This window comes from Vipera berus (assembly GCF_964194415.1).
Source record: "Vipera berus genome assembly, chromosome: 5".
Taxonomy (NCBI): Eukaryota; Metazoa; Chordata; class Lepidosauria; order Squamata; family Viperidae; genus Vipera; species Vipera berus.
The window spans coordinates 45,037,047-45,064,539 of record NC_138207.1 but is presented as its reverse complement, the minus strand read 5'-3'; the positions used below and the strand labels follow the sequence as shown (position 1 = coordinate 45,064,539).

Genomic DNA, 27,493 nt, shown 5'->3' with positions numbered 1-27,493 from the left:
AGTGATCAAACATGGGGGACTTGGTGAAGAAGGACTTGGAGGATCAAAGTGTATTGCCTTTGGAAAATGAATGTACCAGTAACATGGGAGAATTTGTGGATGTTTCTCTGAATGAAAGGGTTAAATTTAATGACACAGGCTTATCTATGGTCCTACAGAATGGCTTGGAGAATCTCCGTCTGGAAAATTCTCTCACAGACGTTACCCTGTGTGTTGGCAGCATGCATTTTTCATGCCACCGTGTGGTCCTTGCAGCAGCAAGCAATTATTTTAGGTAAGGTAGATATTTAAAATAAGACCTCTTCATTGGATTGTACAAACTTCTATCAACTTAGCAACTAGGATGATAAAACTACATTTTTGAATCCTTGATTTAAATCTACCTGTATTCTGTATGTTTCCCAAAATTTTGTATTTGGGATAGTGCTAGAATGCATTTATAGTGAGTGTTGTATTGTATTTTTGCAACCCAAATCTTCTTGTGTGTGTGCTTTTGAATCAAACTCCTGGTGACTCCTGGTGACTGCCTGGACTAGTCTCTGCAGTTTAATTGGCAAGATTTTTCAGAAGTGGTTTGCCATTGCCTCCTTCCTAGGGCTGAAAGAAAGTGATTGATCCAAGTTACTCTGGTAACTGTGCCTAAAATGGGACTAGAACTCATGGTCTCCTGATTTCTACTCTGATCTCTTTAACCACAACATCAAATTGGCTCAGTATTATATCTAACAAACAAACAGAGGGAAAAGCCTTACAGGCTTTCCCAAATTAGATATATACAAATATTGTCATTATTATCTCTTGCCTGGTGATGAAATTATCTGTGGAGTTTTTGTTTGTTTATTTTAGGCATAATATAAAATTATTATCAGCACTACTCATACAATTTTTATAATTTTAAAGCCTAGCCTAATAAATATGCAGGCTGAAATCCCTAAATTATAATCACTGACTTTATATTAGATGCTAAAATAATTATTCTTTGTTAATAATATAGGAGTTTCTAAGTACATTCAATGAAATTCCTCTCAGAAACCTTGCTGCATTCTTTTTCCTTTGTTTTCTTTTTATCTAGAGAAAATAGCTCTGGTGTTATAGAATGGTCAAAAGTTAAAGTGCTTTGGACATCATCAATGTTACTCCAATTCCTTGTTCTGTTTAGAGAAAAGCCACATTTGTGATTTAAAAATGTAATATTTTTGACAAAACAAATATGAGAAAATCTTGGGTCATGCTCAATAAAATGGCAATAAAATTCAGTGTTCGACTGTACAAAGATCTGTAAACTATGTATAAAACACAGATCTGGGGAAAGACTTATCCAGGACTGCTTGATCTTATAAATAGGCCAGATAACATCCTGGAAAAGGTTCTGATGAAATTCATAGTACAATAAAATATGTTCCCCTGTTTCAAAATCAATCCATTATAGAGGCAAAATCTTTGAGAGTGGAGATTTTTTGAAATCTATCATGTAGCATATAATTTGGCTCTTGAAAAGACAATTCTGTAATTACTTAAATATAAATTATTAAGCTACCTGTATATAGGGAGCTGAATCCATATCTGTAATTAATTCAAAAAGTTACAGGTGAGCATGGAACTCTGGTTTAGCCATTAATTTATGTGCTGAATTGTTCCATAATTTTTGTTTAATATAATTGTATGCTGGAAAGTAAATCATCAGGATAAGTGCCAATCTTGTAGATCACTTGTTTAAACCACTATCGAATCATTTGGGATTTCATGAAGCAATCCTTCCTTGTTTCTAAAAATATGTTTGTAACCAAAACATAATACTGTAGGGCAGGCTTAGCAAAGCCTTTGTTTCAATTGACATTGCCCAGTTTCCGGAGAACAACAACAGAATCCCTGGAATTCTACTTGGAACACTTAAAGGAGGTCTTAAAAGTTTTACTTGCAGTTGGGCAATATGTTATTATTGGTCAATGTAACTCAAATTGGAGTTCCCCATAAAATTGAGGTACAATTTTTTGCATTGTTGCAGGAACAAATGCCCCATTTTTTTGAATAAAACATTGAAATAAGGCCATCATAGTAGATTTTGTTTTCAGAATTTTTTTTTCTTCCTAGTGTTTTCCTGCAAGTTCCGTTCCCTTTTTTTCAGATCATCTGTTGGTTGCAACAGGTGAGCCTAAACTTGTGAGCTGAAAGAGAGTGACTGGCCCAAAATCACCCAGCCAGCTTTCATTCCTACAGTGAAACTAGAACTCACAGTCTCCTTGCTTTTAGCCTACTGCCTTAACCACTAGACAAATCTGCTTTTGTATTTTGCTTTGCTATTTTGAAGTAATACTTTTCAGTGAAGTTACCAGGATAGAGCATAATTAAATAAAATGCCCAAATAATTAAAATTCTTCACTTCTGTCATGTCATGATCTTGAATTTTCCATCTGTACTTTTTTTTATCAAAACCCAAAGCCTTAATTTTGTCATGGTTAATTTGAATTGATTTTTCTGGCAAAATTTAACTAATGTCTCAAGTAGACATTTCAGAACCAATATAGTAGGTGAAAAGAGTTATCTACATATAACAAAGCACAAATTTTATTTTGACTAATAATGGGCATTGGGCACTAACCTGAAGTAATGTAGTTTCCCAATTATTGACAGAGATACAGTATTAAATAGCGTAGGGGCCAAAAAATAAACCTGTTTCATACACTTGTTCCTACCCTTTTAAGAAGAGATTGGACAATCATTTTGTCTGAAATGGTATAGGGTTTCTTGTTGGAGCAGGGAGTTTGACAAAAAGACCTCCAAGATCCCTTCTTATTCTGTTATTAATATATTGTTTATAAATATAATTATTTTGTCAAACCAAAACGAAAAACCTCCTTACTCTGCTGTTGTGGTGCCCACACCATTGGGAAAAACATTATCAAAATCAAAATAAAATAAAATAATCTGTATTGGTATAATTATTAATATTTTGTTCAATCAAAATAAAAGCACAATCTCTTTGCTCTGAGATATTAACGAACCATTGCTTTGGCATAATATTGGAATATTTGTTTGATTACACTGAAATTAAAATTCCCAATGTTCCATTGTAATACTGATGTCTTGCTGTGGTATAGTAAGTGAAGCAATTTAAGTGGCATTGCATACTTATTTCCAGAATATTTTGCAGACTGACTGGATTTTCTAGATTTACTGAATTGTCTATTTTTCCCCCTTTAGGGCAATGTTTTGCAACGACTTAAAAGAAAAGTATGAAGAAAAAATAGTTATTAAGGGAGTTGATGCAGAAATAATGCAGATTCTTTTGGACTATACCTATACCAGTAAAGTGCTGATTACCAAGGAAAATGTGCAAAAGGTCCTTGAAGCTGCCAGCCTTTTTCAGGTTAGTAAATGCGTGCAATTAATGGAAAACGGTAGGGCCAAAGCACATAATAAGACTAATTATTATGAGTTAACTATGTGTTACAACTGCTACATTTAAACTGTAGCCTTTATAAGCATGGCTGCTTACTATATATTCTTTAAAATATTGCTACAGAGGTAGTCCTTGTTTATTGAGTACAACAGGGATTAACAATGTGGGAAGCAGTTGTTGAATGAAATTGTGACTGTGCTTATGATCTTACTTCAGCTTTCCTTTGCTTTTCAGACCAGGGAAGGTCATAAATGCAAGGACTGATTGTAATTTACTTTTTTCATCATTATAACTCAAATGGTCACTAAATGAGACAATCATTAAATGAGGACCACATTACCTATATTACCTTTTTGCAAATATTGCGAATTATACGGTTCAACAAAATATTTTTTTAATGTTTTAAGTATTGTAAATGTTGCAATGAAACTACTGATTTAATTGGTTGTTCTATTTTAAAGATTTTTTTAATTAATTAATTAATTAATTAATTAAATGTGTGAGCCACTTAACCTTTGGACTCATGATTACTTGATTATCTAGCACAGGGGTGTCAAACTCAATTTCATTGAGGGCCACATCAGCATTGCGGTTGCCCTCAGGGGGCCGGGTGGGTGTGGCCTGGGTGGGTGTGGCCTACTGGGTGGGCGTGGCCAGCTCTGCATCCTTCGCATCAAGGGTGCCTATGGGGGCCTGGGCAGGAGTGGGAAAGATCTGAGGGTCTCTGGCAGAAGGAGGGTCTCTGGGCCAGGGCCAAGGCAGTGGGGGCCGTTCCCTCACTGTTTCCAGGATGGTTTCGCGGGCCGCATGAAACCACTTGGCGGGCCGGATCTGGCCCCCGGGCCTTGTGTTTGACATGTCTGATCTAGCATGAATCAAATGTCCATTGTAAAGTTAAATAAATATATATTGACATAGTACAAAGTCATGTAATAAAAACTGAAACAGTAATTTATTTATTTATTTATTTTATTGCATTTATATACCGCCCTTTCCCTGAGGACTCAGGGCGGTTTACAGGGAGTTAAAAATCAACCATACAAAAGTTAAAACCCAATTTAAAAAAGTAATAACAAGACACAATAACTTATAACTGATAATGTAATATAGGACTCATGGCACCCCACAAGAAAGTGGCCACTGAATGTACCTCACCTCTTTTACTGACGAACTACTCACTGAGATAGAAACAGAACCACTGTAAGATAGTGTCCCCAATCCCAGCCTCTTCAGTATTCTAAGATACTGTGGTTGATGGTATCAAAAGCTGCCAAAAGGCCTAATAGGATCAAGAGGAATGCATGACTTCCATCTAGTTCATATGTTACCCACTAAAATGACCAAGGCACAGGCCTTGGACTGGTAATCCATTTTCTGTTAGCTGAGTCTCTAACATCTGCTTAATTATCAAACCCCCCTGGATTGGGGGGAGGGGTCTCTAAAGACAGGGTTTATAACAACAATTTTCAGGATTGCCAACATCTCTTGAAGCAAGGTATTGGTTAACCCCTTTATCCAAATTATCAAACTTATCGTGGCTGTAGATAGAAATCAGGAAGAGCATGCATCAAGCCCATAAGTGACAAACTGCAGAGCCTGCAGATCTACTTATAAGCTATTTCCTTTATTGTTGCTCACCTATAGATAGAATCTTGCCAAACTAAAGTAAATTACTTGCATCAATAAAGATATACTCTTAGAATTTCTATTTGGAATCTAACTTGATCCTCTTCCACCCAATCAAACTATCTAAACTTTGCTATCTGTTATACCTCTGGATTGCACTTCCTCATCTTGGAAATTTGGTTTACATTCCATCACACAAGGTCATACTAGAACACATTCTAAACTCTGGTCCATAGACCAAGATAACAGTCAAATTATGCCTAGGATGAGTCACTTTTCTGGCAGATCAGAGCAAATCAGATAGCAAAATGATCATAACTGCTAGGCAGCAGTTCTTCTTAATGCCTCCCTATAAGCCAGGGGTCCCCAACCCTCGGGCTGTGGCTTACTACTGGGCTGTGGCCTATTTGGAGCCGGACCATGCGAAGGGTGGTCTGGCTTGCATGCATGCACATGCAGCTCAAGTTGCATGAGTGGCAGGCCAGTGCGTGTGCACACGCACACAGCTTAACTTGCGCAAATTGAGTTGCACATGCATACGTGTGCGCACCGGCCCACCACTTGTGCAAGTTGAGCTGTGCATGCATGCATGTCAGCCCATTGCTCATGTGGTCTGGTTTCCCTCTTCCCCCTGCTGGACTGCCAAGCCACAAAGGTAGGGATCGCTACTATAAGGAACTATTACCCTAAACTTATTATTAATTAATAGGATAATCAGGCTGCTTTCACAAGTAAAGCAAATATATTTATAAATTCATTGAGTTTAGTTGGACTTACTGTCTAATAAATATGTATAAGATTGTATTTCTAAACTCTTTTTTTGCATGTCTAACAGCCAATTCCAATTTTGGGATATAATGGTGAGATTCTCTGGAAAAAATCCTTTGAAGGTGTCCTGTACAGCTTTCCGGTGTCATCCTGTGGCAATAAATTAAGCTAAAGCAAAACAATTTATCCCAAATCACCCAGTGAACTTTTGTGTCTGATGCAGGACTTAAACCTGAAACTTTTAACTCTTAGTCCAACACCTTAACATCACAATCTCTCACCATATCAGAGAGCAAACACCAAGGACATCTCCTGGGGGTGGGGAAAGGAATGGCCTTTTCTTTGGTAGCTCTCAAGCTGTGGAATCTCTCTGAGACGTTCAGTTTGCAGCCTTGGATCATGCAGGAATCTTCAAAGGGGCCCTCCTGTTGATTTGAGTAACTGGGCATGTCCATAGTGAGAGAGACATTTCTGTCCTAAGTCCTTTGGGGCTTTAAAGATCAGTACCAATTGTGTGATTTCTATACCTTACATGGGTCATCAGCTTAACTGTTGAATTGTGTATGTGGCATTGCAGTTTCTGGAAGCTTTTCAAGCACATTTAAATGAAATGAAACTGTTTATAGATATACTGTATAAACAAATTATCCCCATATTTATTAACTGTAACCACATGAAATAACAGCAGATAGCAAGACCACAGGTAACGTAGTCTGTTTGCATAATCACATCTAGAACCAACAGTATGTAAATTCCAGTTTCCAGCTTTTTCTTTCCAATAGCACCTCTGCTTTGTCTGGGATGAATTTCAATTCTTCTCTCTCATCCAACCTACTAAGCTTAGGCGTGTTCAAGGTCACTGATTATTTCAGGGAGTCAGCACAGTACTGTATAGTACAGCTGAATGTTATCAGAATACTGAAAACATACTCCTCTGGAAATAGATTATAAGTGGTAGATGTAAATGTTATAAAGCATAGAAGACAGAATAGAACCCTGTGAGATCATAAATCAATGACTTGGGGGGGGTGTCTAATGCTTTACCCCCAGCATTAATTTTTAGAGGTTCCCTGACAGGAAGTCCATTCTCAGTCAGGAAAACTCATGAGTGATTTTGGGTCAGTCACATTCTCTGATTACAGTCTCACAGGCTTGTTGTGAGGAAAATTAGTGGAAAAAGTAATATAGTACTATCTAGGAAGGAAGATATAAATTCAAGAGTAAAAAGTGAATAAACTCTGTTTTGCCTTCAACATACAAAGCTAGCAAAATTAAGATGGGAGCAGTGATAGATATTTTGTATCATGGTACATATGAGGGCACCCTTCAGGTAACCAGGGGACACATATAGTATAATAGTAAATGAGGTTATAACACAACATTGGCTGAGGCTACAGATTTTTCTGTTTTACAGAGCTACTTTGGCAAAGGCATTTAGACTTTTACTTGTTTTCAGATGCCAAGCCTCCTTTAGTGGGTCTATTTCAGATTTTTTAAAAACTTCCTACCTCACTATGGGAGAAAGTGCATTAGTAGTTTTTCTTGCAGAATTGAACAGAACACTATCTGTACTTCTTGTGTCATTAAGTAACAGTGTGGCTAAAATCATTATTATTTGTCTGGGAAAGGTATCTTATATGATGAATTATGCAACATCAGATGGACTACTGATTAAATAAGCTTCATTGAAAATACTAAGCTAAATATTTCCATACATGTATCTCAAAAAACAGGAAACAAGTGGTTTATACACCAGGTCTGTTAATTTTCAGTTTTTGTAAGCAACTAAATGTGTCAACAGGACATGGTTCAGAACATAAGATTCTCCTGTGAATAATTTTAAAAATCTACATACCCTATTAAACTGTTTCTGGTTTTTCACTTCTCTCTTTTACTTTTAATTACTTTTTAAAACCATGCTGTGCTTTAACTGTAACTAGTTTATGTACAGCAACCAATTTTTTGAGGTTTCATCAGCTGTTAGAAAGAAACTGATGTAGTACTACGAAGACTTACTTAACATGTTTTGATGCCGAAAGCATAAGACAAGATGACGCTTTTATTATTAAGCAGAACTGAGCAGTTGCTTCGTGAAACAGAATCTGAGAAAGAGGGGAATGTGGGAAGACAGAACAGCTCTGCTCTTAAGGGGACACTGGAGGTAACTGTCCTCTCACCAGTTCTGCTTGAATGAAATCTGGAGAGGCATCATCTTTAGGTCAAACACTTCAAAACCATTTGAACCAGCACTAGACTCATCCTGTGCATACAAGCTTACTACACAGATGGTTGAATCTTACTATAATACTAGGAAGAAAATAGAATTATTTCTGATATCTGAAGGTAATCAAAGAGCATATGATACATACATACAACTTGGTACCTCAATGGAGGACATCTGGCAGAAGGTTTTGAAAAATGGCCAGCAAGCCGCCAGTACTACCTTCCAACATTTACACCTGACATGGTTGTATAACTCAGCCTTATGGGCAGACTGATTCCAATGCTGATATCTTTCAAAGTAATTGGATGGATATTTAGAAAGTATTTGCCAGCATGGTCCAGACAGGGTAACATTTTTTCTTATTGTATAATTTGATAGCTTCAACAATGTATCAAATAGTTGTATTAAACCATGAACTCAGTATAATGTAAACAAATTAACCCCTGTACTAATATTACTTTTGGATCGATTATTTTAATGATAATTAATAAAAGTATACATTCCAAGCAATGTTATTATTAATCTTATTGCACTAACAATATCAGGTGGGATTATTAATTATTTCTTCTAACCCCTTATATATACATTTCAGTAATATTACCGAGGGTTATCAGCAGAATATTTATTTGGAAAATAACTAAAATGAATTACTCCCATTTTCTTAATTTCAGGAATACAATGGAGGGAGCATATTTTATAGCAACATAATTGTTGCCCTTATTAAACAGTTGGGAGTCAAAACCCTTGCTGATCTACTTCTTCTAATTCAGGGGACAGTCAGTAGATCTTAATTTACCTTCAGCACAGTCATTTCTGGGAAAACTTTGTTGTGGTATTTTACTGAGATTAATTTGCATAAGCATTCATTATAATCTTAGTATAAAAGATTAAATGTTTGTTGAAAAGTAGCAGTTGCCATTAAATGCAAAACATTAACTTGCTATTTAGCAGAGTGATATGCAAGTGTTAACAGTTTTTGAGGTAATATATAGTACGCCCAGAATCAAAGGCATCCTGTCAGTTGCATTTAGGGAATAACTGTGGAGAAGACCCTTGTCCTCTAATGCTTGTTCACTAGATCTTGTGAAGTCCTAGGATAAATCTCGTTGGCTATTGCTTTACAAAGAATAATCTTTTGGCCTGACCCATCAGCATTCTTCTTACATTCTTAGATTTAGGACTTTGCTTCAGTGGTTCCAGGTGGTGAAAATTTGCCTGGCTGCTGATTCTCCTGTTCTCCTTGAACTGTATCAAAATATTGTCAAGGTCAACTGTGAGAAGAAAATGTTTCAGTCATGAATTGCTACCACACAAGTAACATTATCATCAACTGAAACATGCACAAATGCATAAATAAATTTGAACTACTGTATGTCAGGGCTTTTCAACCTTTTCACCCATTGTACCACTTTTAGGATATGGCAACATCTGAGTACCACCAGTTGCCTAGCAAGGTGTCAAAAACTTGATGACCAAAAAAGAAAGAAAGAAAAAAGTGATGAAGTACAGGTAGTCCTTGACTTACAACAGTTCTCTTAGTGACTGTTCGAAGTTACAATGGCACTGAAAAAAGTGCCCCCCGAGGCACAGCCGAGCAAGACATTTGCCTGCCTGCCCGGCGGCGCTCTTCCTCCTGTCCGAGGTTTTCATTGTTGTGAGCATTGCTGTTAAGGATTGGCAGTGGGGGTGGGGTGGGGGGTGTTTGGTTTTTATTCCCCCCCTGCTGGGTGGTTGTAGCAGGTTTTGGTTACTTCACATGACCCTGGGACACTGTGACTGTCATAAATATGAATCAGTTGACAAGCATCGGAATGTAAATCACAAGACCCTGGAGATGCTGCAACATTCCAGCTGATCGGCGCTTCTTCTGGGCTCAGCAGAAGCGCCAGGATCAGTGCTGAGCTCCAGCTGGAGCCTGGCGCTGATCTTGGCGCTTCCGCTGAGCCCTGACAGCCCTGCAGCTCCAGCCATCTCTCGCTCAGGCTTGTGTGGTGCTGCCACCGGTTCAGCTCATTCCCCTCCCTTGCTACCACTTTTCTAGGATGGTTGCGTATCATCTGCCAGGTGCCAATGTACCACAGGTGGTACCCGTACCACTGGTTGAAAAGCCCTGCTGTATGTAACAAGAAACGATGGGCAGAAATTGTAAGATAAGAATTTGGGCACGCCAACCAACATTGTTCCTCATGTTCTTAGGGTTTTTCGAGAGCAGTAAAACAAGACAAGAAAATGGGTCTATATGATATCTTTCTCCTACGCTTTCAGTTTTTGCGCATGGTAGAAGCTTGTTCCAGTTTCCTTAAAGAAGCTTTACACCCAGAAAACTGTGTTGGGATTCTCAGGCTGGCTGATGCTCATTCCCTTGATACATTGAAGCAGCAAGTCAAGAATTATATTGTCCAGAATTTTACACAAGTGGTGAATTATGATGAGGTCTGTGAGTTGCCTGCGGACATTCTACATAGCATGCTAAAAAGTGATGACCTCTGTGTTACTGAAGAAGCTCAAGTATTTCAGATAGTTATGAAGTGGGTGCGTTACAAAACGGCGGACAGGCTCCCACTCCTCCCATATATCCTCGAGAGTGTGCGTTTACCTCTTCTGGATCCCTGGTATTTTGTAGACACTGTTGAAGCAGATCCACTCATCAGACAATGTCCTGATGTCTTTCCTCTGCTTCAGGAAGCCAGAATGTACCATCTATCAGGAAATGAGGTGAGTAAAAATGTAATAATATTAAAGGAACTACAATACAAAGTTACTGTGGTAAGTTACTTTCTTACTGTGGTAAGAAAGTTGATTGCTAAATGCCACTTTGATCAATTCCGTGGATAATGGCCTCATGGCTTTCAACTACCCTTTTTTGCTCTAAATCAGAGATATATTCATATATTCAAAAGCTCACATAGCTCCTGGCATACAGAAATATTTTTGTGTGAACTTTTGTGGCCCCACAATTTTATATTTCCCCGTAAAATTATGCAATTGCTGACAATCTGTTATTAAATTGTCATAGGATTTTTTGGTTATTATTTATATTTCTACCTGAAAAATTTGTTATTAATTATACTTATGAATGAATTCCTTATCACCCTTTTGAGTTATGATGTATTTAAAGCCTAGAATAATGGTGCTGGTTTAAAGGCTCAGAGCATCTTCAAAAATTGCTTCCAAATTATACTTACTATACATCTTAAGTGGGAAATTGTAAGTAAGTTATTGAGTTCTGCCACATTTGACCTCAGAATCATATGTCACTTCTAGTCCCTACAAACATGTGTATCTATGACTAACTACACATTTATAGGGGGGGGAAGGTGGTAGTTGGTTGCTATTATTTTTATAATAATAATGATAATACTGGTTAATTTTGTTTTTGTTTAGATGATTTCAGGAAGAACAAAACCCAGAATGCATGAATTCCAGTCTGAGGTTTTTATGATCATAGGTGGTTGCACAAAGGATGAAAAATTTGTATCAGAAGTAACTTGCCTCGATCCTTTGAGACGCAGTCGTTTGGAAGTGGCAAAACTGCCAAACACAGAACAAGAATTAGAAAGTGAGAATAAAAAATGGGTGGAATTCGCTTGTGTTACACTAGGAAATGAAATCTACATATCAGGTAAGGAATAAAATAATTTGTTCTTTCTCCCCCCCTCCCCTGCCTTTTTTTTTTTGAAAAGAAGAATCACTGAGCTAAATGGTGAATTAGCAAATAAAGCAAACAAACGGATGCAAGGTGAACTCTGATCCACTTCCTAAGGGTAGCATCTCTGGGGAAGCCATCAGAGTTTCCAAAGGCTTTACTTCCAGAAGAAACCATGCTGTTTAGCAGGAGTGTTGCTGACCTATAAGGTGCCTTTATGTAAATATTTTTGCTTCCAGTGTGTCAAGTCATGCCACATGGTAGCTACAGTTTGCTGGTGCTTCATTCTCCCTACATTCACAGTTGCATGAGGTTGTAACTTGATGGGCTTCTTCCCACAATCTGGTGTCCAGTAATGGGCATTGGGCTGTCACCTTTCTCATCATTTGGTATCCCTGTGTCTTGGCACTTTTGTGCAATGTATAATTTACATATCTGCTTGCAGCGGCCCTGCTGCTGAAGCAAGGTTGATTTGAAGCAGTTGGGGAAGAGATGTTGCAGCAGCTTTGGTGGCATCGCTCTCTATCTCCTTCCTTCCTTCCTTCCTTCCTTCCTTCCTTCCTTCCTTCCTTCCTTCCTTCCTTCCTTCCTTCCTTCCTTCCTTCCTTCCCTCCCTCCCTCCCTCCCTCCCTCCCTCCCCCCTCCCCCCCTCCTCCCTCCTCCCTTTGCTACAGCTCCTATTCAGACCCCACATTTATTCAGGTTTATAAAAATGTGCGTTGAAGAGTGCTTAGCAAAAAGGAGTCTTGATGTCCTGTGTCTGTGGGGCATAGCTCTTGCCTTCCCTGTCTTTATTATGTCTACGCCTAAGAAAGAAAGAAGTTAAGATAGCAGGGCTGTGCAGAGCTTTGAATTTGATCTCCAAAATGTGTTTTAGCACATACAAGAATGCAAATGTTTCATCTGGCCATTTTTATTTTGAAGTACACAGTAGCCCCATCTGGATTCCCATTAGTCCTAAGTATGTTTTGGAAATGAGATCCAAAAATTTACATAGCATTAATAGATAAACTTATAAGTACATATATAAATAGCATGAAACAAATCTTTTTCTTCTTATGCAGGGTAGATTGTTGAGGGTATAGCCATGGATGGAGAACCTGTGGGTCATCAGCCACTTATGATTTCGTAGTCCCATTTTTTGTGAAGTTTGTTGTGCAAAATAGAAGCATCTATTTAGCTTCTTAAAACTCCCAGATCCTCTCCCTGATCAAAAAATAGGAACCAATATTGTGTCCTCACTGGTGATGTCACTTCTGTGCCACTTCTGCACCTTTCAGATGCTGGAAGAATATTTATGTAGGGTCAAAAATTGTGTCTATTTCTAAGTGCAGGCATGTAAAGAATATGACAGTGGCACCGAGACTCAGGTTTAAATCCACTCTCTCCCACAAACTTTTACAGGACCTGTTATGTCATGGGCTGTGGTGAGCAGGAATGAAGACACACGGCTGAGTACAGAGAAACTCATTCTTTTATTCAAGCTGGAACTGTACTTAGGCTTGGGCCGCTCCCAGCCCCAATATATAGCCAAGCCCTATGGTAGCAACCAATAAGATTGAACCCGTGCTTGCTGCCTAAGGCTGACCAATTGCAGGCCCGGAGACGGCCTGTCTGGGTTGCTGGAGAACCGTTAGTTCTCCAGCAATGCACGTGGTGTGGTACCCAAAAGCCCAGTACATAACACCCCTCCCTCCTAAGATCAGGCTATAATCCCCTTAATAACTTGAGAACAGCCAAGACTTATGAATCACTCCCAATAACCAAAATACATAACAAATAATAAAATAATGCTTATGAATTCAAGGTGGCTAGAATGACATTATGCAACCTTTACAGATGTGCCATTGCAGTAAGGACTACAATAAAATTAAACAACAGCTAAACGGCTAGCTAATGCAGTAAGTACTACAAAGAGATTAAACAACGTCTCAATGAACATGCTTACACGCAGTTTTCAATTGCCCCAGTTTCTGTAGGTAGTGGTACAATTGTCACACAATATACATCACTTTATTTTACAATATAGTCTGTAAGATATGCCGGAGGTTTGTGTGGCCTGGAGGAATGCCTTGGAGTTCCTCTCACTTTGTGGTCTACCAGCTTACCCGGTGGGCTGGGTAGACCCATGTCCCCTTGTGCTCCATCGTCCAGGGGAATTGAAACGCTCTGGCTGGGCCTCACCAGGTTGGCCCACCCCAGAGTCAGTCTGCTCTGCAGAGTAGGCACAGCGGTTGCTGAGATTCGGTTGGCTTGCCTGGTCAGGGGTTCCATGTTGCACTTCTGACCTTCCTGGTTCTTCCTCAGAATCAACTTCTGCTGAGAAGGGGAAACCCTGGTGGTTCTGGTGTGGGCTGGCTTGGGTGCCAGTTTGAGGACCTCAGGAGGGACTTATGCCACAGTCCTCACTTAGTGACCGTTCTGGAAACCTTTTTCTAAGCTGGTCGATGTGTCTTCTGACCAGTTGCCCTCCCTCCAACCCCACTTCGTAAAATAGGGGTCCGGATGCCTTGGTCACCTGACCAGGAACCCATAAATTTCCTGGCCCATAGTTTCTGGCCCAAACCCAATCACCCATTTGCAGCCCCCTCGGGGGTTTTGGTCTAGAGACTTCTGATGCTGATGCAAGCTGTCCAGTTTAGTAATTAAATGTCTTCCCCAACGAAGCTCAGCAGGACTTTTACCTGTAGCAGTGCAGGGTGTAGAATGCTGGCAGAGCAAAAGATCTGCCAATCTGTGATGCCAGTCACCTGTGATAATACGCTTGAGCGCCTCCTTTGTTGTCCTCACCATGCGTTTGGCTTGTCCATTCGAAGAAGGATGAAACGGTACAGACATAGCATGTCTGATGAGGTTAGCTCTAAGAAAAGCCTGAAACTCAGCAGCAGTGAATTGAGCCCCATTATCAGAAACTAAAACGTCAGGCAACCCATGTGTTGCAAAGAGTTTTCTCAGCACCTGGATGGTCCTAGCAGTAGTCATATTAGGGACTGGAACTACTTCCAGCCATTTTGAGTGGCTATCCACTACTATCAAGAAAAGCTGTCCTTGAAAAGGCCCAGGGTAGTCTATGTGAACCCTGGACCAGGGGGTATGCGTTTCTTCCCACCTGTGAACTGGGGCCTGAGGCATTTCAGGCCTTGATTGCTGGCAAGTATAGCAACCATGTACTTGATCCTCTACAGCCTTATCCAAGCCAGGCCAACAAAGGTAGCTTCTAGCTAAGGCTTTCATCCTTACAATGCCTGGATGGCCTTCATGTAAAGAGTGTAAGACTCTGTCCCTCAATGAAGTGGGTATAATGACTCTGTTGCCCCATAAAATGCAGCCCTTGTGCGCAGACAACTCATGTCTCCTGACAAAATAACTTTGAAATTCAGGGCCTGGACTTTTTTCCAACCAGCCTGTGTATACCCATGACAACACTCTGCTCAGAATTTTATCTGTGGCAGTTTCAGCAGCAATATCCCCTGCGTGGAGGGGAAACTCAGGCAAGTCCTGAATGGACAATATTTTAGCAGCAGGAGCTGGATCAGGATCCATTAGTGGCAGTGGTAGTCTGCTGAGGCCATCCGCATGGCCCATTTCCTTCCCTGGTTTATGAATTAACTTAAAATTGTATGCAGACAAAAATATAGACCATCTCAGCATTCTTGGAGATAGTATGTGGGGAGTTTGTTTGTCTGTTGTGAACAACCCCAAAAGAGGTTTGTGTTCAGTGTAGATAGTGAAATCCCTGCCATATAAATAATCATGAAATTTCTTAACTTCAGCCACTATGGCCAAGGCTTCTTTATCAATCTGTGCTCGTGACCTCTCGGTTAGACTACTGCAACGCTCTCTACATGGGGCTGCCCTTGAGGACCACTTGGAGGCTCCAACTGGTGCAGAATGCAGCCGCGCGAGTTGTTTTGGGGGTCTCCCGATACTCCCATGTTACACCTCTGCTCCGTGAGCTGCATTGGCTTCCAGTTGCCTTCCGGGTGAGATTCAAGGTGCTGGTAATGACCTACAAAGCCCTACATGGCATGGGTCCGGAGTACCTTAGGGAGCACCTGCGGCCGGCATCAACTTCCCTCCGCCCAGTGCGCTCCCACAGAGAGGGCCTCCTCAGGGTGCCACCGGTCAGAGAATACCGACTGGTGGCCACCAGGGGGAGGGCGTTCTCTGTGGGTGCACCTGACCTTTGGAACCGTTTACCGGTTGAGCTCCGGATGGCTCCCGACCTTCGCTCCTTCCGACGTGATCTAAAAACTTATTTGTTTGAACAAGCCGGCCTGGTCTGATGGGTTTGGGTTTTAATTATTGTTTTTAAGTAATTTATTTATTGTATTTGGGCACTATGGTTTAATCTGTTTTTAATTTTTGTATTTTGGTATTTTGGTATTTATTGCCCTGTTCACCGCCCTGAGTCCTTCGGGAGAAGGGCGGTATACAAATTAAATTAAATTAAATAAATAAATAAATAAATAAATAATTGCGCTCAGCAGAAGATGAGGTCCTAGAATAAAACGCAATAGAAACTTGTTTCCCATGTTTCTCTATGTGGCTTAAGACTGCCCCCACCCCATAGGGAGATGCATCACATGCAAGACATACAGGTTTAGACTCTATGTAATGACTTACAGTGGACTTTTCTGATAGAAGGGCTTTCAGATCCTGGAAACTTTTTTCATGTTGGTTAGTCCATTTCCAAGAGGCTTTTTTATCAACCAGCCTGTGGAGGGGCTCTGCTGTCGCAGCCTTATGAGGTAGAAATGTGTGATAAAAATTTAGGAGGCCCAAAAATGCTTGCAGCTCTCCCTTTGATTTAGGCCTTGGAGCCTTTTTGATGGAGCCTTCACTTTTGAATCAGTGGGGTGAATTCCATTAGCATCGATACAGAACCGCAAGAATTCCGTTGATGAGACCCCTACATTTTTTTTAATTTGAGGCCCGCATTGCAGAGCCTCTGCAAAACAGCCCTGAGCCTATTGGCCAACACTTCTGGGGATTCCCCGGCAATGAGAACATCATCAAAATAGGGGCAGACACCTTGAATACCCTTAAGAGTGCATTCCATAATCCCTTGTAAAATACATGGTGCAACACTGACACCAAACTGCAAGCGTTTGACTTTGAATGCCCCTCTGTGAGTTACTATTGTTTGAGCTGCAGCTGTGGCCTTGTCAACCGGCAATTGCTGATACGCCTGCACTAAATCAAGTTTAGCAAAAATGGTTCCCCCTTGCAAAGAGGCTAAAATATGGCTGACCACAGGAACTAGATAAGCATGTTGATTAAGGGCCTTATTTAATGTGCATTTATAATATGCGCAAATGCGAACTTGTCACTCCCCCATTGGACTTCAGGGGGGATGACAATAGGAGTTTCCCACTCCCCCCCATCAACAGGCTGTAATACGCCCTGTTCTACTAACTTATCAATTTCAGAATTGATTTTGAGCTTTAGGGCAAAGGGGACCCTGTGAGGCTTAATCCTAATTGGCACAACGTTAGGATCTAACTTGAAAGAAATTGGCGACCCAGTGTACGTCCCCAGGGTTGACTCAAAAACATCTGCGTATTCCTCACAAACAGTCATGAGGTCTGCCGTTTGTGTACGATTAATGCCTGTTATTTGAATGCCTAAAGCATTAAACCAATCAAGTCCAATAAGACTCGTTCTTTGGCCCTCTACTACTATGACATCCAGGTGCCCCAAAAACCCTTTAAATTTTACTAATAATGTGGCTTCACCCTTAACTTTAACATGAGCGTTCTGAAAATCTGTTAAAATAATATCTGAGGGCCTTAGTTTAGCCCACTGGTTACTGCGCCTACACACAAAGTTGAATGTGTCTTGTGAAATGATAGATACTGCTGAGCCGGAGTCCAACTCTATCTTACATGGAACTCCTTGTAGCTCTATCGAGAGCTTGAGTTTAGGCTTGAAGGGACGATGAGCCCCGGTGCGGCAAACGCTCCTCCGGCTTCTGAAGAACCCCTCACTAACTGGACCCTGGGCCCCAGTACCTCTCCTAGTCGGTTCCTCCGACTGGTGTTTGGGTGGCCTGTCTCTCTGGCGGGCTCTGCAAACCACCACGATGTGTCTGCTCCTTCTGCAAGCTCTACACGTGGCCGAGCGGAATCTGCAACTGGCACGAAGATGGTTCCCTCCACACCCCTTACATCTAGGTAATCGTTCTCTCGTTGGTGGATGCTGTGGTTTTGCGCGTTTGGTTGTCTTTGGAGCTTGTTGATTTCGGGTTCTTCATCTTCTGATGATTCTCTGACGCATTTGGCGACCTCAAGATGGACGGAATCTTCAATCTTTGAAGGTTTGGTGGGCTGCGCTGTCTGCACTGCACCCCCGGCGGCTTCGTCGGCCATGACCTCGTCCTGTGCCTCGGGGAATGTGAGATTGGGTCTAGCAAACAATCTCTGCTGAAGAGTTCTGTCTCAAAGGCCACAGACGAGTCAGTCTCTCAGTCGTTCCTCTAAGTTCGAAAACTTGCAAAGGCATGCGGCCTGCCTTAGGCCCGCGATAAACTCTGAAGCTGTCTCACCGGGTAGCTGCACTCTTTGGTTGAACTTAAAATGCCACACCATCTCCGACATCTTGGGCTGAAAATGCCCCGTCAGCTTCTTCTTAATGTCTGCGAACAATACTGCTTCGATGGGTGTCAGTGCGAAAAGGTTTTCTGCTAGGTCGAAAACAGCTGGTCCACACACGCACAGCAATGTTGAGACTTTTAGGCCTTCCTCTGCAATTTGGTTCGCCTGTAGATATTTCTCCACTTGCGAGAGGTAAGACAGCCATTCTTCAGGATGTTTTACATCAAACTCTCTTGAGCTTGCCGACCTTCGGCATCTTTCCTCGATTCCTGCGTTCTTGGATCCTGCTTCTTGAGCTTAGGGAATGCATCCACTGAGCACGCGGCCACTATTGTAGCTTTACTAGCCGGCCTAGAGGGGGGGGGAAATGCCTCTTCCCTCCAGTGTGTATTGCCGACCCCTCGATAACTTCAGCCCTTTTAAATGGTGAAGCAGGATCCCATCCTCGTCGCCACTGTTGTCGTGGGCTCTGGTGAGCAGGAATGAAGACACACGGCTGAGTACAGAGAAACTCATTCTTTTATTCAAGCTGGAACTGTACTTAGGCTTGAGCCACTCCCAGCCCCAATATATAGCCAAGCCCTATGGTAGCAACCAATAAGATTGAACCCGCGCTTGCTGCCTGAGGCTTACCAATTGCAGGCCCGGAGATGGCCTGTCTGGGTTGCTGGAGAACCGCTAGTTCTCCAGCAACACACGTGGTGTGGTACCCAAAAGCCCAGTACATAACAGGAACTTTTAGTTACACTCTTAAGCAATAGAAAATACTTTTTGGTAGAAAAATATTGAATTATTGAGTACTATATATACACTTTGGCTCTTGAAGAAATGGCAAGGTATAAATCTAAATTTTATCTAAGATGGCGGCACCTGGATCGACTGTGGCTGCATTGGCTCTTGAAGGTGAAAGGTTTGGAGGGATATAAGGGATATAGGCCACATGATCGGGAAGGTTTTAATGTGTTTGAGCAATGTAGTGGGACAAAGGTAACATATGATCAACAATCTTTGCTGATATGGTGAGTTTCTAGCTGTTTTGGAACTGTTGGTGGGACCGTTAAAAGTTGTTTGCACTGTTTGCAATTGTTCTGCCGGCAGCAAGATCTGACTGCTGGGACAGCGACAGATTATATTGCAAATCAGAGCTGTTTTCGAAGGAGGCAGAGGAGGAGAGGTCCCGGGGCTTATGGAGTGAAGGAACTGGATGAGGCTGTTGGCAGGCCCAGAGGAAGGGAGAGAGGCCTTTGGAGCAGTTGGAGGCAGTGGCAGCGTGCTCCAGGGGTGAAAAGGAGCGAGACCCCTTTAAGGAAAAGGTGGAAGAGACAGGATCAGAAAAAGGAAAGGAGACGAGGTTGTCCTGGAGGAATACAAGCTAATTTGAGGGCTAAGCCACATGGAGCTCCATTTCCATCTGTCCTGTTCTCTCCCTAGAGACTAAAATGGACATTCTGAAACTTGAGCTGGCCACGAACAAGGAGTGTTTATCGGAGGTGGTGGCCCTTTAGAGCTCTATGCAACGAAATTTCATTTTGATGTATGCCAATTGGTGAACATTCAAAGTGACAATAAAGTTGTTGTTTTTATTTTTTATTATTAAACTAAATAGATAAAAAAGTCTTCTGTTTTTTCAAGTATGTCATTATTGATGGATTCCAGTTAAAAACATAATGATGTATTTAAATTCTGTGAATAAAAAAATGTGTCAGAGCTTTTTGAGATTAGTTCTGTTTATCTCTTAAGCAATAAGGACTAGTAAACAAAAAAAATAGACAACAGCATAAATAGACAAGAGCCTAATGAGAGCGTGTGAACAAAAACCGTTGTTGAGAATATGTTCTGGATCTTTGAAAAAAGTGGAATTTGATTTTTATTCGCTGCAGGAGGAAAAGAAACACAGCATGAAGTCTGGAAGTATAATTCATCCATCAACAAATGGATCCAAATTGAATATTTGAATATTGGAAGATGGAGGCACAAAATGGCTGTTTTGGGCGGCAAAGTGTATGTGCTTGGTGGTTTTGATGGTGTACAAAGACTTAACAGTGTGGAGATTTATGATTCCTTTCACAACTGTTGGTCTGAGGTAGAGTATAGCTGTACTTTCAGTATTAGTGAAACAGAAAACAGGACCAAAATAACACCATGTTGCTATTTAATGTAAGTGAACGGGCAGATAGTGTTTTCACACAAACCAGAAATGTTTTTTAAAGTCTGCATTTATAATACAGTGTAGAACTAGCCAGCGGATGCACTGAGTATTAAAATAACTTTATTCTGTCCTCCATTATCAGCTGTGCAGCATGAATGTAGATTAGACAAGAGAGACATACAGAACTTAGCACATCTGTTTTTCACGCCCTATGTAACAGCTCTTGCAGGTGATGATCTTCAAAGCAGATCAAAAATCCCAGGCTGTTTTTAGATGCAGCCTACATAGAGGGTGTACAAGTCAGAGCAAACCAGTGCTCAAAGACAGTTTTGTAATGTTGTACCATTACTCTCAATTCCTGTTTCCCACTTTTACATTAGTATGAATTCATGAAACTGAGAATGCAAAAATAGCAGTGTGTGTATTTTACTTCATTTGTCAATTTTTATGGGTCTAAATTAAAACAGACGTATACGTTTAGCTACATGTTTCCTAAGAAACTGATTTTCCATTTATAAGCAAAAACTTTCTATTCTTTCTTTTCAAAATAGCATTTCCATTCTATGTAAGAAATATTTTCTAGAATTCTATGTTAGATTCCTCCTGTGCACATGCAGATTTATTTACTTATTGTGCTTTGCAATATAATTAACTCCTGCACAATTAGTCCAACTCTGTTGAAAAATAACAATTCTTGTTATTCTAGCTATTATAATAATGTTGGTACACTGTTGGCACACTGTTTTTACTCCTGTGGAAAAAAAATGGGTTCAGGAATGATGATTAGCCCAAAGCCACCCAAAGTCATTCCATTGTCAAGTACAGACTTGAATCTCTTATTCCACAGATTCATATCTATGCTTCTTCCTTCCTTCTTTCAAACATAACTGTGTTGTTAACTTTTGACTTCTTACCCCATGAAGTTTTGCATTATTTTTTTCTAACTCACAAAGATTTTGGAGCCACTTTTAATTCTTTCTCTATTATTGTAATATTTTTCTTCCTAATCAACTAGTATCTTTTAACTTTGGATTTCAACTTAATTGTGTAATCTATTTCCCTAATATAATAAAACACATAAAATAAAAATTAATTTTAACACATTCCTAAATTACTTTATTTGTTTGATTTTAATAAAGGCAACTCCTCTCATGATCAGTGTGAGCTCATTTGGAGCAGCCAGTTACAAAAAGAAACTCTATGTGATTGGAGGAGGACCCAATGGAAAGTTGGCTACTGACAATATACAATGTTACGATCCAACAACAAACAACTGGTGCTTAAAAACACCTATGCCTGTTGAAGCAAAGTGTGTGAATGCTACAACTTTTCATGACCACATCTATGTTGTGGGTAAGTTTAATATCTGCTTGAACATGCTTAATAATTTTGCATATTTTCATTAACACAGAACTGTTTATAATTATACTTATTTTCACTTACTGCACAAATACCACATAAGGATGTAGAAATATGACTTGTGATACTCTTTTTTAATTAGATCATGTGGATACTTCTAGAGACATAAAGTGCATTTTAGTGTTAGCTAACATACAATAGTAAAGTTACTACTAATGATACACAATTAGAATAGAATGAATAAATTGGTATTACTGAAATCATTTAAAAGTAATGTAATAGTATTATGCTTGCTTATATATGTATACAGTGAATGTCCAGCATGAGTGTGTGTATGTGTGTTTGAGTGTGTGTGTGTGTGTGTTGGTGTGCATACATACATACACAAATGCCAATGCTTTTAGATGAACTTTTGAATGTAAGAAAATAGAATATTTTGCTTTCTTTCAGTGAGTCTGTCATGTGTGATATATATGTGTCTCCTTTCACTTCATATATACAAACCAAGATTCTTTGACAATAATTTCATACACATTCTATGGTCACTTACTTACAGTCTGTTGAGACACATTGAAATGGTAAGTCCCTCTTGTCTATGGAGATTCTCAATCATTCAGGTCAGTTTTCCCAAAGGTGCTTTTCCACGAGGCAACTGCACTTTCTTGTTTTTTTGTTTGAAGACATTTCACTTCTCATCCAAGAAGCTTCTTCAGCTCTGACTGGATGGTGGGGAATGAAAGAATTTATCCAAGAGTATAAATCCTTCCATTCCCCACCATCCAGTCAGAGCTGAAGAAGCTTCTTGGATGAGAACAAAATGTCTTCCAAGAAAAAAAAGTCCAGTTGCCTCGTGGAAAAGCACCTTTGGGGTAAGTCCCTCTTGTTTTCTGCCTGGACTTTCCAGATGAGTGTGGCTAGAGAAGACAAGACACACATCTCTGGTCATCAACAGTCAGGAAATACTTAGGAACAAAAACACAAATCAGTTTCAATGTAACACTGAAGCATATCAGCTTCTCAGGAATACATGGAGGCCCAATGAATTTAAAACAGCAGTAAAACTATAGTAGGGACGCGGTGGCTCAGTGGGTTAGGACACTGAGCTTGTCGATCAGAAGGTCGGCAGTTTGGCGGGTCGAATCCCGAGTGCCGCGTAACAGAGTGAGCACCTGTTACTCGTCCCAGCTTCTGCCAACCTAGCAGTTCGAAAGCACGTAAAAATGCAAGTAGAAAAATAGGGACCACTACGGTGGGAAGTTAACACCGGTCCGTGCGCCTTTGGCGTCTAGTCATGCCAGCCACATGACCACGGAGACATCCTCAGACAAACGCTGGCTCTTCAGCTTTGAAACGGAGATGAGCACCGGCCCCTAGAGTCGGAAACGACTTGCACGCATGTGCGGGGGAACCTTTACCTTTACCTTTAAAACTATACTGATTATTATGTACATTTGCGCTCTCTGTCTCTGTCTCTGTCTCTGTCTCTCTCTCTCTCTCACACACACACACACACACACAGACACGGCTAAGCTGCCAGGCATTAGTTAGAGGGACGTAGGCCCATGTCTGCATTCAGGAGGACTCGAGGAGTTGGAGGGCTTCAGCACATTTTTTATCCCCCTAGATCAGGCATGTGAAACTTGTGATGTCACGTGACATTGCGCAACGTATCACGAGTTTTTCCCCATTGCCGGCAATGGGGTGGGCGCGGTTTCAGTATGATGCATCCGGCCCACGGGCCGGCAGTTTGACATGCCTGCCCTAGATCCTTGTTTTGTTAATTCACAAGTCCCAGCAGCTACATTTGCTTGTTGATTTACAAGTCATTGCTTCAGATAACATTTCTTCTTTGATTTCATAATGATTTGTTCCAGTGGTGGGATTCAGTTGGTTCGCACCACTTCGGCAGAACCGGTAGCTAATTTTTTGTTGCCCAGGCCCAGAATGGACTTCCGGAAACGGCATCCACACAGAGAACTGGCTGTTCACATTTTTGAATCCCACCACTGATTTGTTCTGTCTTTTCTACCTCCCTGGAAAGGATCTTTGAGATAAGATTCCTGGCTTTTGTCTTCTTGGCTTACTTTAGATTATGGCATCTTCAGCCTAAATCTCATAGTAGAGTAATTTTTGGTTGTCCATTTTTTTACAATATTGTGTGTGGGGAGAAGAAACTTGACTCTGACATAAATACTGTACATTGCTCTGAAGCATAGTGGAATCGTGCCTTAATTTAATGGGCCATTTGGGGAAACAGAATTCCATTACTCCCAAATGTCCATTAAACCACAAATTACATCATTTGCAATGGTTTACATAGGTTGCAAAATGATATCATTTCATAAATGATAAAAATCATCATACATACCATAATTTTTTAAAAAAAATTAACTGCCTTATGTAGATTGTCTGCTTCAGATGCAGTGGTCTTGCCTATTATTTTTTGGGGGGGATATCTGGAGACAAATTTGGTCTGTTGCATCCAAAGTCAATTAATGGGAGTCTGTTAAATTGAGGTTTCACTTTATGCATTACCAATCACTTGTTGAATAATTTGCCATCTTCCCTTTCCAGGTGGGGCAATGAAAGCACTCTATTCTTACAGCCCACTCAAAGATGTATGGTGCCTTGTGACTCAGTTAAACCATGAACGTGCTAGTTGTGGGATTGCTCCTTGCAACAACAAACTGTTCATTACTGGAGGACGGGATGAGAAGAATGATGTCATTGCCACAGTGCTGTGTTGGGATGCTGAGACCCAGATATTGACTGAGGAGTGCATCCTCCCTCGTGGGGTCTCGCATCATGGGAGTGTCACCCTGAGGAAATCATATACATACATCCGTAAGGTAGTGCCTGGAGCAATCTCAGTTTAACTTTGAAGGAAGATTCAAGATAAATGAAGAATAAGTGCTCGTGAAATACCTCATTTTCCCAAAAGTTATAAAGAGTCTATTGGGATGGAACAATCATGCTGGTGTAGTATATTTGCTCAGTTTCCTTCTATAGATGCTAAATTGTCAACATAACTACTAGGTATGGGAAAGACATATGCATCGGGGTATAAATACATTTGTACTCCCCAAAGTGATTTATGAATCACAATAATACTGTGCCTTGGTTATCACATTTCTCTGATTTTGCACTGCACTCTTCTGGTTTAAAAAGAATGTGCTTTATAGAATAATATGTGAAAAGGGAAACATTGCATATAAAAAGAGAGATGCTGGGTACCCTGTTGCCTCTAGACACCAATGCACTCACAGATGAAAATGAAGGGAAAAGCTGACATACTGCAAATTAGTCCCAACAGGCATTCTTAGAGGATAAAATGGGGGATGGCTGGACCTAGATGGCAATTAATTTGTGAGATTGCGATCAACACCACCCACTATATCCATGGCCATATCTGACCTCAGTAAATCCCAGGTTACAAAACAAAGCACCTCTTAAGCTTTTCTGCTGATATTGACGCTTGGGCTGAACTGACTAGGTGTGTCTTCCACCAGAAATTGGGAGATATCTGCAATTCAATCATAACCATAAGAGATCCCTTCAGGATATGGAAACCTTTACACACACAAAGAGGTGGAGACTGGCCAAAGGTGGTAGCCCATTAAACTTTCCTTTCAGGGTAAACAAAAGATCCCTTCCAGGAAAAGTGAGATAAAGGGTAAGAACTTAATTTTTATGACTAGGGAAAAATTAACCCAGACAACACATTATTTATTAAGCACAAATAAATTGTAATGATAGAAAACCAATAAAATACTTATAAAAATCCCTTTCTCTGTTTAATTGACACCTCCAGCCACAATGTTAATTAAGCTGGAAGCCAGTTCATATGGTTAGATGCCTGGATCCTTCTCCCTCACAAGCTCAGCAAGGTGTTAACCACTGAGCACCCCCTTTTAGCTATCCAGCTAATTAGAATTTCCAATAATTCCTAGAAGGCAGGCCCTGTCCCTGGGAAGAGCACGGTAACCACTTCAACCCTGTAAGTTCATACTCTACCTTTTGATTGCTGTACTGCACATTGAGCTGTTGAAATAAACTCTGACTCTGCTCTAAGTAACTTGCCCTGTGTCTTCTAGGATCCAGCCTAGATTTGAACTCAGAACTTTCTACTAACATGACATTAGTGGAAAGCATATATAAAGGCCACATTATTACATTCATTACAAAGAAAGATAATCTGGATCAGCCCCCTGTCCTCCACCAATACAGTATAGACAGCAACAAATAAATAAATGCAGGCAAAGGTCATGTGCAATGCCCAGTTTCCCTGCTTGTTACCGAAGGTTGCTAACTCCGGTTCAAATTCTCCTGCACTTTGAAATATGCGAACAGAGCCTGCTTTTATATGTATGTGCATATGTCAGTGGTCTATATCTCCTAGAACAGAGATGTCAAACTCGCAACGTCATGTGACGTTGCGCAACGTATCGGAGCTTTTTCTCCATTGCTGGCAATGGGGTGGGCGCGGTTTTGGGATGACGCGTCCGGCCCACGTGCTGGCAGTTTGATACCCCTGTCCTAGAATTTCCCCAAAGAATAGCTAATTAATTGCGTGGTACTTTTAGATAGGTAAATGACACAAAGTGTCAACCAAAGTTCCATCACAAATACATTACGCTTGTATCCCAGGCCCTGCACTGTCTACTAGTGCAATTCAAATGCTGTTTTTGACTTTTAAAGCCCTAGGCAGCTTAGTAAAGGGATACTTCAATCAGTCAATCAATCAATCAATCAGAATAGAGCTGGAAGGAACCTTAGAGGTCTTCTAGTCCAGCCCCCTGCTCAAGCAGGAGTCCCTATACCATTTCAGACAGGTGGATGTCTAGTCTTTTCTTAAAAACCTCCAGTGATGAAGCACCCACAACTTCTGATGGCAAGCAATTCTGAAGCCAAACTTGGGGGATCACTAGTTGGTTTCAACAGCCTGACATATGTCCCGACAGAATCTACTTATAGGCAATTTTCATGTGATGAAGGGGGTGGGGGGGTCACACGCACTGTTTTTCTGTTGCTATGAATATTTTATTATATTTTTATGGATCTATTGTAAAATTGTGAAGAATCTCTTTTGATTGTAATAAACATAAATCAAACAAACAAAGAAATATGTGAAATTTACCTGGAATGCCCTTCTAGTGGACAAAGCTGAACTCTGTGAGTTGTGATTCCCAACTTTGGATATTGCTTTTAAATATTGTTTTGTCAGCTGCGCTAATTTTTTTGCTGAAAGATGTGATGATATTTCAAATAAATTGATGTTAACAATTGCCACTTTAAAATGTTTCTGTCATTTGGTAATAGCCTAAAATTTAAATATCTTTTTAAGATTAAAACAAATTAAATGAACATACTTGCTTCTTCATCAGATCAAAGAATAGAAGAACAGAAAAAATAAATGTAAAGGGGCTGTAATAAAGCCTTGCCAATTTATGATAGGCATGATATGGCCTCACTGTTTTACAGGTACATCATAACCCCATCTGGAGCATACCATGATATTCCCCGCCCCCCCCTGAAAAAAACAACACAAAAAACCAAAAAAACCAAACAACACCATTAAGGGCACTTCCAGACAACCCGCTTTCCCATTACTCAAGTGGGCTTCCTGGGATGCTCTAGTTATAGATTACCAAGTTGTCACTGGAATAGTATCCATATTTCTTTGTAAAACTACAGCTTTTCTAGAGAATGAACAGTCAGTTCTAAC

General features: G+C 40.5%; 1 protein-coding gene across 1 annotated transcript; it reads left to right on the top strand.

Moving 5' to 3' along the window:
- On the top strand, positions 1-27,493 carry KLHL6 (kelch like family member 6). The gene is made up of 7 exons (XM_081328758.1): positions 1-274; positions 3,202-3,367; positions 10,284-10,733; positions 11,403-11,640; positions 20,141-20,343; positions 21,549-21,762; positions 24,343-27,493. The coding sequence occupies exons 1-7, from the start codon at positions 12-14 to the stop codon at positions 24,642-24,644; spliced, it is 1,836 nt and encodes a 611-aa protein (XP_081184884.1). The 5' UTR covers positions 1-11; the 3' UTR covers positions 24,645-27,493.

Coding starts and splice junctions, on each gene's coding strand:
- KLHL6 (XM_081328758.1), top strand. CDS start 12: ATGGGGGACTTGGTGAAGAAGGACTTGGAGGATCAAAGTGTATTGCCT. Junction 3,368..10,283: donor AAGCTGCCAGCCTTTTTCAG/GTTAGTAAATGC, acceptor CTACGCTTTCAG/TTTTTGCGCATGGTAGAAGC. Junction 10,734..11,402: donor ACCATCTATCAGGAAATGAG/GTGAGTAAAAAT, acceptor GTTTTTGTTTAG/ATGATTTCAGGAAGAACAAA.